The following is a 12,950-nucleotide window of genomic DNA, read 5'->3' as shown; positions in this document are numbered from 1 at the left end:
AGATTATAGATTCCAATAATCCTTCAGGATATATTTATAGCAGACAACATTTTCCCTAACCCCACTGTTATTATTATAACAAACAAAATCAACACTAAATCCTTCATATTGCCTAATAAGTTCTGGGGCTCCACCTCACCTGCACGGGTTCACTGGCAGGTGAAGGAGAAAGGAGGGAGTCATGACACAACACACCTGTGTGACACCTTACTCTTTCGGAAGCCTTCTCCCTTCAGACCCCTCCCAGGTAGGGCTAGTGCTCCTCATACATGCGTGTGTGTGTGCTAAGTGCTTCAGTTGTATCTGACTGTTTGTGACCCTATGGACCATAGGGTCCTGCCAGACTCCTCTGTCTGTGGGTTTCTCCAGGCCAGAATACTGAAGTGGGTTGCCATGCCTTCCTCCAGAGGATCTTCCCAACCCAGGGATCAAACCCACATCTCCTGCACTGGCAGGAGGGTTCTTTACCACTAGCGCCACCTGGGAAGCCCACGCTCCTCATGAGTCCCTCTCTTTTCCAAGATGGTATTAACCCTCCTGCTTCCTTAGAGCCATAAGAGCACAGCAGCTCAGGGAAACATTTGTACACACGTGCGAGGGTTGGAAAATACATTTGTTGTTGTTAACAGGTGTTATGTTACTCCACATTATCCATTTAACCTATTGTTCCCTATGGCTATTCTCATGGTGCCATGTGAATGAACGGTGGACCACAGTTAAAACAAATAATGGGAAATGAAATAACTTCTCTAATGCTAGGTGCAATATTTTATGCTTCCAATTTATAAGCATCCCCTTCCCCATTTTTCTTTTCTTTTTTTTGATTAACTGACCATTTCTTGGACATAATCAAATTACATAAGAAAACTTCTACTATTCTTGTTAAGATGTTTTCCTTTCTTTTTTTTTATTAAAAGCAAAAGAACAATCTTATTTTGCTGACTCAGTCACCTCTCTTCCACTTTTAAACATCACCTTTTATGGGGGTAACAGTTCAGTCATTTTAGTATTGTGGTTCTCTTCCTTCTCCTCTTCCTTTCACTCTGACTGGCACATGGATTCAAGGAAAGCAGAGGCAAGAGGTGGGAAAGAGCGAGAGGGTCCTTCCTGGCTCCTGCTCAGGTGACTGTCATCCTACCTTGGTTCTTGGTGCACCTAATGCTGTGCTGTTCTTCAGGTCCACCTGCCTCCTCCTCCTCCTAACCAGGATCTCCCGCTTAACTGCCTTCTGCACCCCACCCAGGGCTCAGGATGTTCCATGTGCAATCCTAGAGCACTTTGGAGCATCAAGCAACTGGTGGTGGGATGAGGTGTGTCTGAGCCTCTTTGCACCGATCTGCTCCAGCACCATTTTACTCCCTTCTCTGGGTTTGGAATCTCCCCAGGATACACTCTGAAAATGACACACAAACGTTCATGCTAAAATATATTTATGAGCTCCTATTACCTGCCGACTCCAGATTTTACTTCAAGAGTGGTTCAACAAGCAAAGCTTTTGCAGGATTTCCCTGGTGGTCCTGTGGCTAAGAATCTGGCTTCCCAGTGCAGGGGACCTGCGTTTGGTCTCTGGTCAGGGAACTAGATCCCACGTGCTATAAGTAAAAACTAAATGATCGTGCTGTAACTAAGACCCAGTGAAGCCAAATAACTAAATAAATACGAAAAAAAGAAAGCTTTTGCAAATATGTCTGAACGTTCTTTTTCTGCTCTATTTCCAAGCTTGTCCCCACATCTCAACTTGGGTTTCCCCAGAAACAGACCTTGAGATAAGAGGTGATCCCAAGGACACAGCAATAGGGGAGTAGGAATAGGAAGCAGGGAAAGAAAGACAGCCACTGAAGGGTGCACTGTCAATCCAGCCATCACTGTATCTGGGGCTAACTTCTGATGGGGAGACTCTGAGAGCAGAGAGAGAACACGTGCCTCAGAATCAACTCACTCAAGGGGAGAGGGAGGTGGGATACATGAATTCCCATTAGTCAGGGGTGGAAGGCTGGTCTCTGGGTCAGGGCAGGGGTCAGGGGAGGGGGCGGAGTGTGTGTATTAATTCCTCAGTGCTTCCAGCAGCAAAGGAGACTCGGCCACAGGAGAAAGTTGTCAGGAAAATAAATACAGGTACTGGCAGTTCCTCTGACAAGAAATCTGCTTTTACATTATTTTATATTTTATGGTAAAGTTTCCAACTGGTGTACTGCAACCCACTGGAGGGCCAGAAAGGATATTGAGCCCTCAGCCTTTTTGCAGCTAAGGGGGGCCTGGGACAGCTGCAACCTAAGGGCCAGTCACCAACTGTGAGCAGCTTTTGGGAGGCTACAGAGCTTCTGTGGCCAAGAATAATGGCCCCTAAAAGTGTGCACATCCTAATCCCAAGGTTAGGGTTCTTAAGAGGAAAACAAGAGGATCAGAGTCAGGGTAAAGAGGGATGTCAACTCAGAGTGATGTGGCCCTGAGCCATAGAATGCTGGCAGCCTCTAGAAGCTAGAAAAGGCAAGGGAATGAACTTCCCCCTAAAAGCTTCAGAAGGAATACACCTTTTGATTTTAGCTAAACTTACCAGATGGCCCTGGGTAAGCAATTTGGACCTTTGTGTTCTGTATTAGCACACTGATCATAAAATGGAAGTAGAAAAATGAAGGCGTTGCAAAGTAATGCTTCAAAAATTGGCAAATTTAAGAGCATAAAAGCCATTTTTCAAGTTTCTTATATAAAAAAAATGTCAAGATACAAGAGTTTGTGAGCTTCTTACATGTCTCCCAACTTGTTTAGACTTGATTCTGCTTAGCTCTGGTATGCAAACACTTGATTGGCCTTAGTGACTGTCCGCTGACACAAAACCCAACGGTAGTACCAATCAATCTGTCAGCTGGTATAAGCTCTGGGGCATTAAACACTTCATAGGTTTGTATAAGTGATGACAAATAGACAGGATTACCAACAACTGGAACTTCTGGCTTTCCTCTTTTGGTAGCACCTCTAATAATTACACTTATAAAGAACTGAAAAATTTAAAAAACAACTTCTAATAGTCCCTGGGAGGCATGACAGACATGTATTTTCTTGCATAAACTACAGTTTAACCATCAGAACATAAAGTAGTGACAAAGTACTGAAACATCAAAAGTCCAGTGAAACAAGAACACCTGTGAGGAAATGGGATAAATTAATTACATGAAGTATAAAATTGACCTACTTATTCTTTTTTTTTAAACTGATATCTCAGTGAAACAAAATTAAAACAAGCAATAGGTAGAGGAATGATTCTTAACACCTACAATGATCTTCTTGAAGAGAAAAAATAAATTCTTCTTTAAAAAAAATTTATTCCTTCATAAACATGAATGTTAACAGAATAAAAGTACTTTCCTGGGTGATAAAAATGTATTCTTAAATAAAAAAAACACCAATTGTTTAAAGGCTTTATGCTTAATAGGATATGAAGTCATCAGCTAATAGTATTCTGTAAAATATTTTTTGAGGATGATGGCCTACAAAAATTCTGAGAATCAGCCTTGGAGAATTAATCCAAAATATGGAAAAGGCTATATGATGAAAATTTTAATTGCCATATGATTTGTAGTAGCCAAATATTTTACCCGAATATCCACTGATAGAAGAATGCTTAAGGAAATTATGATAGGGTAATTAGATAGACAGTTAATCAGCCATTAAAAATCATTTATTTATTCAAAAATATTTTTTGAGTGTCTACTATATGCTAGGTACTACTCTAGGTGTTAGGGATATGGAAGGGAAGAAAACACAAAAAATCCCCGTTCTCCATAGGCTTACATAAAGAAAAAGATACACAGTAAACAAATCTGTTAATTAAATATATGACATTAATATGTAGGGCTGGCTTCATGGGCTTGTGACAGGACCCTGCTTTTATCAGGGCCTATCTCTTATTTTAATGCTCTACTGGCAGCCTTCTTAAAATTCTTGTTAATTTTTAAACAAGGTCCACACATTTTCAATCTGCACTGTGTGCATGCTAATGTTGGTTGTGTCTAATTCTTTGTGACCCTATGGACTGTAGCCTCTCAGGCTTCTCTGTCCATGGGGATTCTCCAGGCAAGAATACTGGAGTAGGCTGCCATGCCCTCCTCAAGGGGATCTTCCCAACCCAGGGATAGAACCCATATCTCTTATGTCTCCTGCATTGGCAGGTGGGTTCTTTACCACTAGTGCCACCTGAGAAGCTTGCACTCCACCAATTAAGGTTAAGAGGGATATCAGGAGGGGAGGGGATTGCAAATTTTTTTATATCAGAAGGGGTCAGAGTAGGTATCTCTGATGTGATATTTAAGCAAAAAGATGAAAGATGTCATGGTTATAAAAATTATCAATATTATGGGAAATGCTTATCATATATTTGTTAGGTTAATGATTGCTATTGAGTAAAAAAAATATATAAGTTTGGGGTTTTTGAATTGGACAAAAAGGACAAAAGCCTTGAAAAATGCTCTTTCCCTCTCTCCCCACACCAATCCTGCTGGCCTTACCTTCACATACAGAACCCAACAAGTCTCACCCAATCCAAGCACTATTTTCTCTCTAGTCTCTTAACCGGAGTCCCCTACCCAGGTTTCCTGCTTCTAAATTTGTCCCCTCTAAGCTATTCTTCACACAGCAGTAACTGTGATTCTTTTCAGACCTAAATCGATTAGGTACTTCTCTGCTCAAAACCCTTCAATGGATTCTCATTTTACTATAACAAGTCCAGATCGTCCCTGCCCTTACCTCCTCTGTGTCCTCCTATCCTGTCTTTTCCCCTAACTCACTCTGTTCTGCCATTGGCTTCCTGGCTGTTTCTGGAACGCATGGACTATGCTCCCACCACAGGACATTTGCACGTACTGTTCACTGCTTAGGGTATTCTTCCTTTGAAGAGCCACATGGTTCTGTCCCTCAGTTCCTTAAGGTCTTTGCTCACACGTTACTTTATTAGATGCACCTTCCTGGCCACCTTATTTAAAAAAACAAACCATCCCTTCCACAGTTCAATACACCCTATCTTCCTATCCTGCTACATTTTTCTTTGTAAGACTTTAGATTTACTATCATATTATTGCTGTTGTTGTTCAGTCACTCAGTCATGTCTGACGCTTTGCAACCCCATGTACTGCAGCACACCAGGATTCCTTGTCCCTCACTATCTCCTGGAGTTTGCTCAAACTCATGTCAATTGAGTCGGTGATGCTATCCAACCATCTCATCCTCTGTCTCCCCCTTCTCCTCTTGCCCTCAATCTTTCCCAGCATCAAGGTCTTTTCCATCAGGTGGCCAAAGGATTGGAGCTTCAGCTCCAGCATCAGTCCTTCCAATGAATATTTAGGCTTGATTTCCTTTAGGATTGACTGGTTTGATCTCCTTGCGGTCCAAGGGACTCTCAGTCTCACACAGTTCAAAAGCAGCAGGTCCTCAGCTCTCAGCCTTCCTTATGGTCCAGCTCTCACATCTATGCATGACTACTGGAAAAATCTGGAATTTCTGTACATGACTTTTCTGGAATTTACAGTCATGTAGGAAAAACTGGAAAATTTCCAGTAGTCATTTTACTATTAAATACTTTCATTTTTTTTTTATATCACACATACATGTGACTACAAGCTCCATGAAGGCAAGCATTTTGTTTTGTTCAGTGTCTGTTTTACATCACCAACCTCAAAAACACTGTCTGACACATAGTAGACACCATAAATAGTAATTTGAATGAATAAATTAATGTGAAGCAAGTTACGTGCATTATTACCCCAACTATGTGAAAACATTTGCTTATAAGAATAAATTTAGTGATAGTAACAGTTATGCCAAAGTTTTGGGGTATAACTCTCTTTTCTGAAGTTTCTTTAAAGTAATTGTACTATTTCTATACATATTTAAAAATCAGCATCATTTGCCTATTATAATAAGTATTAAGATACCCTAAGGCAATAAATCATATATTTTCTGATTTATTTTCAGATATTTTCCCATTTATTTTCAGATATTTTCCCATTTATTTTCAGATATTTTCCTGGAACATTTTTTTCAAGTTTGCTTAATGGATTTTACTTTAGATGAAACAAATGCACAGTGAGATGATATGTCCTATCCTAGGGAATTTTAGTGGCTTATGATTGCAAATCCCCATAAATTGATCACATTAAAAAGTAAGCTTTTAATTTCAGAATAGCTTTAGATTTACAGAAAAATTGCAAAGATAACACAGAGAATTCCCATCTACTCCACACTGTTCCACCTATTATTAATATCTTTCATTAATATGCCACATTTATCTTACTAACCAACATTGACATATGATTATTCACTCAAGTCCATGCCTTATTCATATGTTCTCAGTCTTTACCTAATGTCTCTTTTTTGGTTCCAGTCTCTCCTCCAGGATATCATACCACATTTAGTCATCCTGTCTACCTAGGCTCCTTTTGGCTGTGACTATTTCTTAGACTTTCCCTCTTTTGATGATCTTGGCAGTTTTGAGTGGTATTGGTTAGCTATTTTGTAGAATGTCCTTCTATTGGGATTTGCTTTGTGTTTTATTCCATGATTAGATGGATTATGGGTTTTTGAGAGGAATATCACAGAAAGTGCCATTCTCAACACATCATATCAAGGGTGCGTGCGTGCTGGCTAAGTCGCTTCGGTCGTGTCTGACTCTGCGACTCCATGGACTGTAGACCACAGGCTCCTCTCTATATGCCACGTCTTTATCCATTCATCTGTTAATGAACATTTAGGCTGCTCCCATATCTTGACAATTGTGAAAAATGGTGCTATGAACATTGAAATGCGTATATCTTTTAAAATGAATGGGTTTTTTTGGGGGAATATATACTCAGAAGTGGAATTGTTCAGTCATCTAATAGTTCTATTGCATGAATACTCTTAAAAGTTTTATCTTTGCAATATACAGCAAAGAGCTCTAGCTCTTAAAGTAACCTTTTAATTGTTATGCTTTCTCTTGATGAAGACAATTCCAATTCCACCCAACACTCCCATGGGTACTCCTGCCAGGACCTGACGTGGTATGTCGAGGTGTCTACAAAATTAAGTCCAGCCTTGCTAGTATGGTTCTGAGCTTTCCTGGACAGCAAGTAACTGCTGAAGCAGGCTGCTTACCATGCCTTCAGCATGCATGCTTTCCCTGCTGCTGCCTTGAAAGTCGTTCTCTCTGCCTCTTCCTTAAATCCCTCATTTACTGACCATGAGTCTGCAGAAATTTCCCTAATCCCACAGCAGAAATAACTTCTCACTCCTTGTTCTCACCAGGCTTGTCCCTGGACCACAGACCTGCTTCATTCTGTCTCCTGGTTTTGCATATCAGCTTAATATCCTCTATTAAACCCTCAGTTTCTGGAAGCCAGGTTATCTTATCACACAGCCATAATGCCTTCCAGAATAGGACTTCAATAAATGTCAGATCGAATCAACCCAGTTTGTATTTGAAAATGTCAACTGTTTGATTGACTCATTTCCTACTTGCTTCTGAGTGGCGTTATCCATCTACACATTTATTCTTCCAATATTACCAATGAGACTTCACTTTGTCCTCCAATTTTATGCAGAGCTTTATTTATTTCAGCTGACAGAGCAATAATGCATGGTGAGATTCACAGGTCAGGCCTCCTCCTGATCCTTCTGATGGAGATGCTACCTGTATCTCTACCTTTGAAATAATGGACTCTACCTCTATTGGCTGTGTCACCTTGGACTGGTGACACAAACCCTCTGGGCCTCTGTCATCGGGCATTTGAGAAAATTTTTGAGATTAGGAATAGAAACTCCTGATCATAAATAGTAAGTATTAACAGGGGCTGGGAACTCTCTGTGTTTGTTATGTGTACATCATGTTCACTCTTCACAACAGACTTAGGAGGTAACTATTCTTATGCCCATTTTACAGTTCAGAAAACAGGCTCAGAGAAGCTAACTAGCAATCCAGTGCTATACAGAAGGTGAAGAACAGATCTTGAATTCAGACCCAGAGCAGTCAATCCCTACTCTCTGTTTCCCCACTAAGCCCTTTGTGAAATAGCTGCCCCCCAAAACTTAAATATTGGCTCTATTTACATGGAGGGAATATGTACAGGAGATTACCTGAAACCACTGTTGCCTCACATTTTCTCAGGTCCTCAAAAAGAAAATGACTCAGCAAATACTGAGTGTCTAATATATTCAAGGCATGAGCAGGATTCTTGCAAAGTCAATTCAAATCCTAATATAAATGAGTTCCTTGTTTCTGACATAAGACCTCTTTCAACATATCTTTCACCGCAGTGGAAACTCCTACTTGAAGGACCAGCCTTCACTACATGCTGCTGCGGGTAACACTGTGAGCACTGGGCTTTACAGTCTGTAAGAGAGGATGCCTGTGGTCTGTGTCACGCAAACTCATACTCTTCATGAATAGTCTCTCATTCCACCGACTGAAACCCCATGTGACACCTTGGGAGTCCTAAAAGTGAATGACTGGTACTAGGATATAAAATAATTGGAGATGCTGGTTTAAAAAAAAAACTAGTCAAACACAGAGTATATTCCAGTCTTGTTAACCCAAATTCTGGCAACTGATTATGACCCCATCAACAGAATATACTATTGACAAAATTCAAGCCTGGACTTTTCAAAGAGTTCCATGGTATTTAAGTGACCATGAGCTATGAGAGATCATAACTATTAACTAATTACTTTGACTGGTAATGCTGATGACTTTCCTTGCACGGTTAATACTTGGGAGATGTTTCTGCTTTTGGTTTGATTTTAACCAAACCGGTGGCTACTGTATAAATCCTCAACCAGGGGTGATTATGCCCCAATGGGACATTTTGGTTGTCACCGCTGGGGAGGGTTGCTACTAACATCAAGTGCATGGAGGCCAGGGATGCTGCAAAACATCTGACAATGCACACACCAGCACCCCCAGCAAAGAATTCTCCAGCTCAAAATGTCAACAGCTGAGGCTGAGAAACCCTGGTGGAACCACATGCTCCATTCCTCAGTTCTTTCATTCAGTGGTGAGAATGCATAATAGAGTGACATTTTGAAATTTTAAATGTTTGGTCCGAATGCACACCACATGTAAATATGTAGATCTTCGGAATGCTTTTAGTCCCCTTTGGCACGGAGGTTGCCAGTGTCTTAGGAACTGGGTGGGTGGGATGGACAAGGACAAAAATGTACACAAGCCCCTCATGTTTCTGAATTTCTCTTCTGCCCATGCCCTGTTTAAAAATTTCTTTCTTGGGCTTCCCTGGTGGCTCAGTGGTAAAGAATCTGTCTGCCAGTGCAGGAGACACGGGTTCGATCCCTGATCTGGAAAGATCCCACAGGCCACAGAACAACTAAGCCCGTGCACCACAACTCTTGAGCCTGTGCTCTAGAACCCCATGTGCAGCAACTACTGAGCCACATATTGCAGCTACTGAAGCCTGCATGACCTAGAGCCCCTGCTCCACAAGTGAAGCCTGCCCACCGCAACTAGAGACTAGTCCCCACTCTCTGAAACTAGAGAAAAGCCCTCGCAGCAGCAAAGACCCAGCACAGTCAAAACTATAAATACATAAAATTAAAAAAAAAAAAGTCCCCCTATATCAGCATTATCTATCTTCTCAGCTTAGGGCTGCTCAGGGCTTAAAGTATTTAGAAGAACCGGTTTACAATTGTGCTTTAAATGCAATTTCAGAGGCTTTTCACAATCAAACAGCTAAAGGAGGGAAAGAGGGGTGAGGACAGGAAGAGGACAGAAACTTAACTCTGTCCACAACAGGTTGGTTTGTGAAACTGTGTACTATTTCAAGGCCAGACTAGGGTCTTCTTCCGATGTTCATCACCCTGCCTTCTGCTTGTCACAGCCTCCATCACAAAATGATACACTTTTTTTTAAGTATAATTTTTTTAATTTAAATTAAAATTTGAAACTAGGAAATGGAAAAGCTCACGGTTTTTAATGAGCCTCACCTAAGGTCTCTCAAACTTACTATGTCAATCACACTCACTGTTCACATAGAGTAAAAAGGTCTATTTATTTTCAAGTGTCATGGAAACCTGGCAGTCATTTATGACAATTCCATCTTTGGTCTGTACATTGGTGGTTTGTTGGTATCTTCCTTTCCTTCAGCTTCTCTCTTCCTTCAGCTTGATTCTCATTCATTCATCCTTCCCACAAATATCCTCTGGGCTATCTTGCTTTCTGCTGCAGAGAATCCAGAAAGTGGGAACATTCTCATCTCATGGGAACCCAGAGAGTTCTCCCCTTTCCCTTCCCTGTTGGGGATGGGGAGGTTTTCTCTTCATAGGGTGAGGACCAACCTGGAGAAACAGAGGAACAGAACTTTCTTATTAGGAATATCTAAACATCACTCCTCAGATGCCCATCCTCCATCCCTGTACTCTGCGGAGTGTTCCTTCAAGAAGTGCTACTTCTTGCTAACCTGCTCACATGGGTTTCTCTTGGTTTTAATTAATGACACCAAGAAGATCCGTCTCCTGTTACTCATGGAGTTTTCAGCTCTCTACATGTGTGTGTTAAAAGTTTAATAAGTCGACCACGGTGGGGAGCGATGCCAGGGGTAGATTTAAGCTGGACCTTGGAATTCTGTGAACCTTTGTGCCAATAACATTTCCCCTCTCTGGTCTGTAAACACATGCATTGCCACCAAGTAGCGATCTCCATCCCTAAGGGTCAGCGTCAGGATATCAGCGAGTCTGTGTCTTCATGCCTCCTTCAGGAAGCGATATTTCAGAGGAGGAAAATGCACTTTTCCGCTCCCAAATTTTCTCTAGATGGTTAAAAGGAAAATGCCATCTCTCGGCTTCCACCCTGAGAAGAACGCTACAGGGCCGCCTGGGCTTTGCTAATAACAGCGGAAAGTGTAAATGGTTTGGTGATGACTGGCTTTCGCCCTTGGACGGAGAAATGAGATCACGGTTTTCACGAAGGACAAGAACCGCCGCTGCCGCCACCGCGGAGTCAGTCGCTTCCTCTCCCAGCGCAGGTCCCGTATTACATCACCGGTGAGCTCCTGGGGGTTGGGGGGGAGCGGAGGCTCCACCAGGGTCGCAGCCCGTGACTCCGGAGGATAAAAATACGAAACAGCAAGGATGTAGGGGGAGGGGGCGAGCCGGAGGGAGAAGGAAAAAGGAGGACCAGGTTTGCCACCACCCCTCTGAATGTGAGGAGGGTGTTGCACTGGCGTCTGGTCCTTAAGCAGCCGCACCCCAAATTTCATTCCCGCATCGCCCCCCCTCCAACTCCCCACCCGCCCTCAACTCTCAATTCCAACATCCAAAGCGGCCAGGGAAGTCGCCTTGAGAGGCCCAAGGGGGACTGGGCAGAAAGGCTCCCGGGGACTGGGAGGGACCGCGACACCCGCGCCTCCTCGGGGGAGTGCGGGGGCGGGGGAGGCGGCTGCCGCTGCGCCCCCGCCCGGCCCAGCCAGCGGTGCCTCCCCCGCCAGGCGACAGCAGCCGGACGGGGGCGGCAGAAGCGCCTCCTCCCCGCCCGGAGCCGAGACGGCGGCGCAGGGGGAGGAAGGCGCCTCACCTTGCCCCCGATGAGGGGCGGATCATGCCATGGCAGCCCCGGCGAGCGACAGCGGCGGCGGCGGCGGCGGCGATCGGAGCCCAACCAGCAGCCCCGGGAGCTCAACCGGAGCCGGGGGCGCCGCGGCGCGAGCCCGGGACGACGGGGACGCGGGAGCCCGGAGCGCAGCGGTGACGGTCCCCGGCCTCCCTCCGCTCGAGGACTACGAGTGCAAAATCTGCTACAACTATTTCGACGCAGACCGGCGCGCGCCCAAGCTGCTGGCGTGCCTGCACACCTTCTGCCAGGAGTGCTTGAGCCAGCTGCAGCTCCGCGCCGCCGCCGCCGCCGCCGCCGCCGCCGCCACCGCCGCGCCTGAGCGCACGCCGCGCCCGCCGCCCTGGCACGGCCCGCCCGGCGCGATCGCCTGCCCCGTGTGCCGCCACCGCACGCCGCTGCCCGACAGCCGCGTGCACGGCCTGCCCAACAACACTAAGCTAGCCGAGGCCTTCCCGCTGGCCCTCCGCGCCGCTCACGACCCTCTGCCCCAGGACCGCCTCCCGCCGCTGCCCGCGCGCCGCCCAGCGCCCACTTCGGTCCCGTCGGCCGCAGCGGCCCCGGCCCCGCCGCCGCCGTCCTCCGAGGACGCGGCCGGAGGACCACGAGCCCGCGCCGGGCTGCGCGCACCGGGCAACTACGAGAGCTGCCAGAACTGCAAGCGCGCCGCGCTCACTGCCGGCTGCGTGTGCGTTGTCTTCTCCTTCCTCTCCATGGTGGTGCTGCTCTTCACCGGCCTCATCTTCGTCAACCACTACGGCGGCAGCGGCGGCGGGGCGCCCCCAGGGGGCGGGGCGCCCCTTGGTGCAGCCCCGGCAGCCGGCTCGCCCTCGCCCTCGCCCGTGGGGCCCATCTGCCTGTCGGTGGCCAGCATCCTGGCGCTCTTCTCGGTCGTCATCACTTGGATCATCTGCTGGCTCAAGTACCGGCCCGAGGGCGCGGCCCCGGGCTCGGCCGGGGGCGGTGGCGGCCCGAGGGCGCGGGCGGCGGCAGCGGCGAGCGGCGCTCGGAGGAGCGGCACGTAGTGGGGCCGCACGCCTGGCCTCCCTCGCGCACCTCGTGGAGGGGGCCTCTGGTCCCGCGCGTTCGAGCTTCTCCGCCCTGTCCCCTCGGGCCCCGGACGCGCACCCCTTCGCCGCACGGCCACTGAAGAGCCTCGGTTTTCCGCCTCTCTGGCCTTTCCCGTCCACTTCGCGCTGGGCCAGAGAGGGAAACTGAGGAGACAGGGATGCTGGTGGGGAGTCACTTCTCCGTGGACTGTTCAAGGTCAGCCCCCTCCATGCACCGCCCTCATCCTCGCCAGAATGCACAACCATCCCTTTCCGGAGTGCGAAGATTTGCAAAAAGAGGAGGAAAGAGGAATGGGACA

The 12,950-nt window shown here is 46.1% G+C and overlaps 1 protein-coding gene across 1 annotated transcript; it reads left to right on the top strand.

The window, feature by feature from the left end:
* The first annotated feature begins 11,574 nt into the window (after positions 1–11,574).
* On the top strand, positions 11,575–12,606 carry RNF228 (ring finger protein 228). The gene has a single exon (XM_081577730.1). The coding sequence runs from the start codon at positions 11,575–11,577 to the stop codon at positions 12,604–12,606; it is 1,032 nt and encodes a 343-aa protein (XP_081433856.1).
* Positions 12,607–12,950: the final 344 nt, after the last annotated feature.

Source organism: Giraffa tippelskirchi, chromosome 3, assembly GCF_054371585.1.
Source record: "Giraffa tippelskirchi isolate mGirTip1 chromosome 3, T2T-mGirTip1v1.2.pri, whole genome shotgun sequence".
Classification (NCBI taxonomy): Eukaryota; Metazoa; Chordata; class Mammalia; order Artiodactyla; family Giraffidae; genus Giraffa; species Giraffa tippelskirchi.
Note: the sequence above shows the minus strand (reverse complement) of the source record. Positions and strands in the feature narration are given on the sequence as shown.

Coding starts and splice junctions, on each gene's coding strand:
- RNF228 (XM_081577730.1), top strand. CDS start 11,575: ATGGCAGCCCCGGCGAGCGACAGCGGCGGCGGCGGCGGCGGCGATCGG.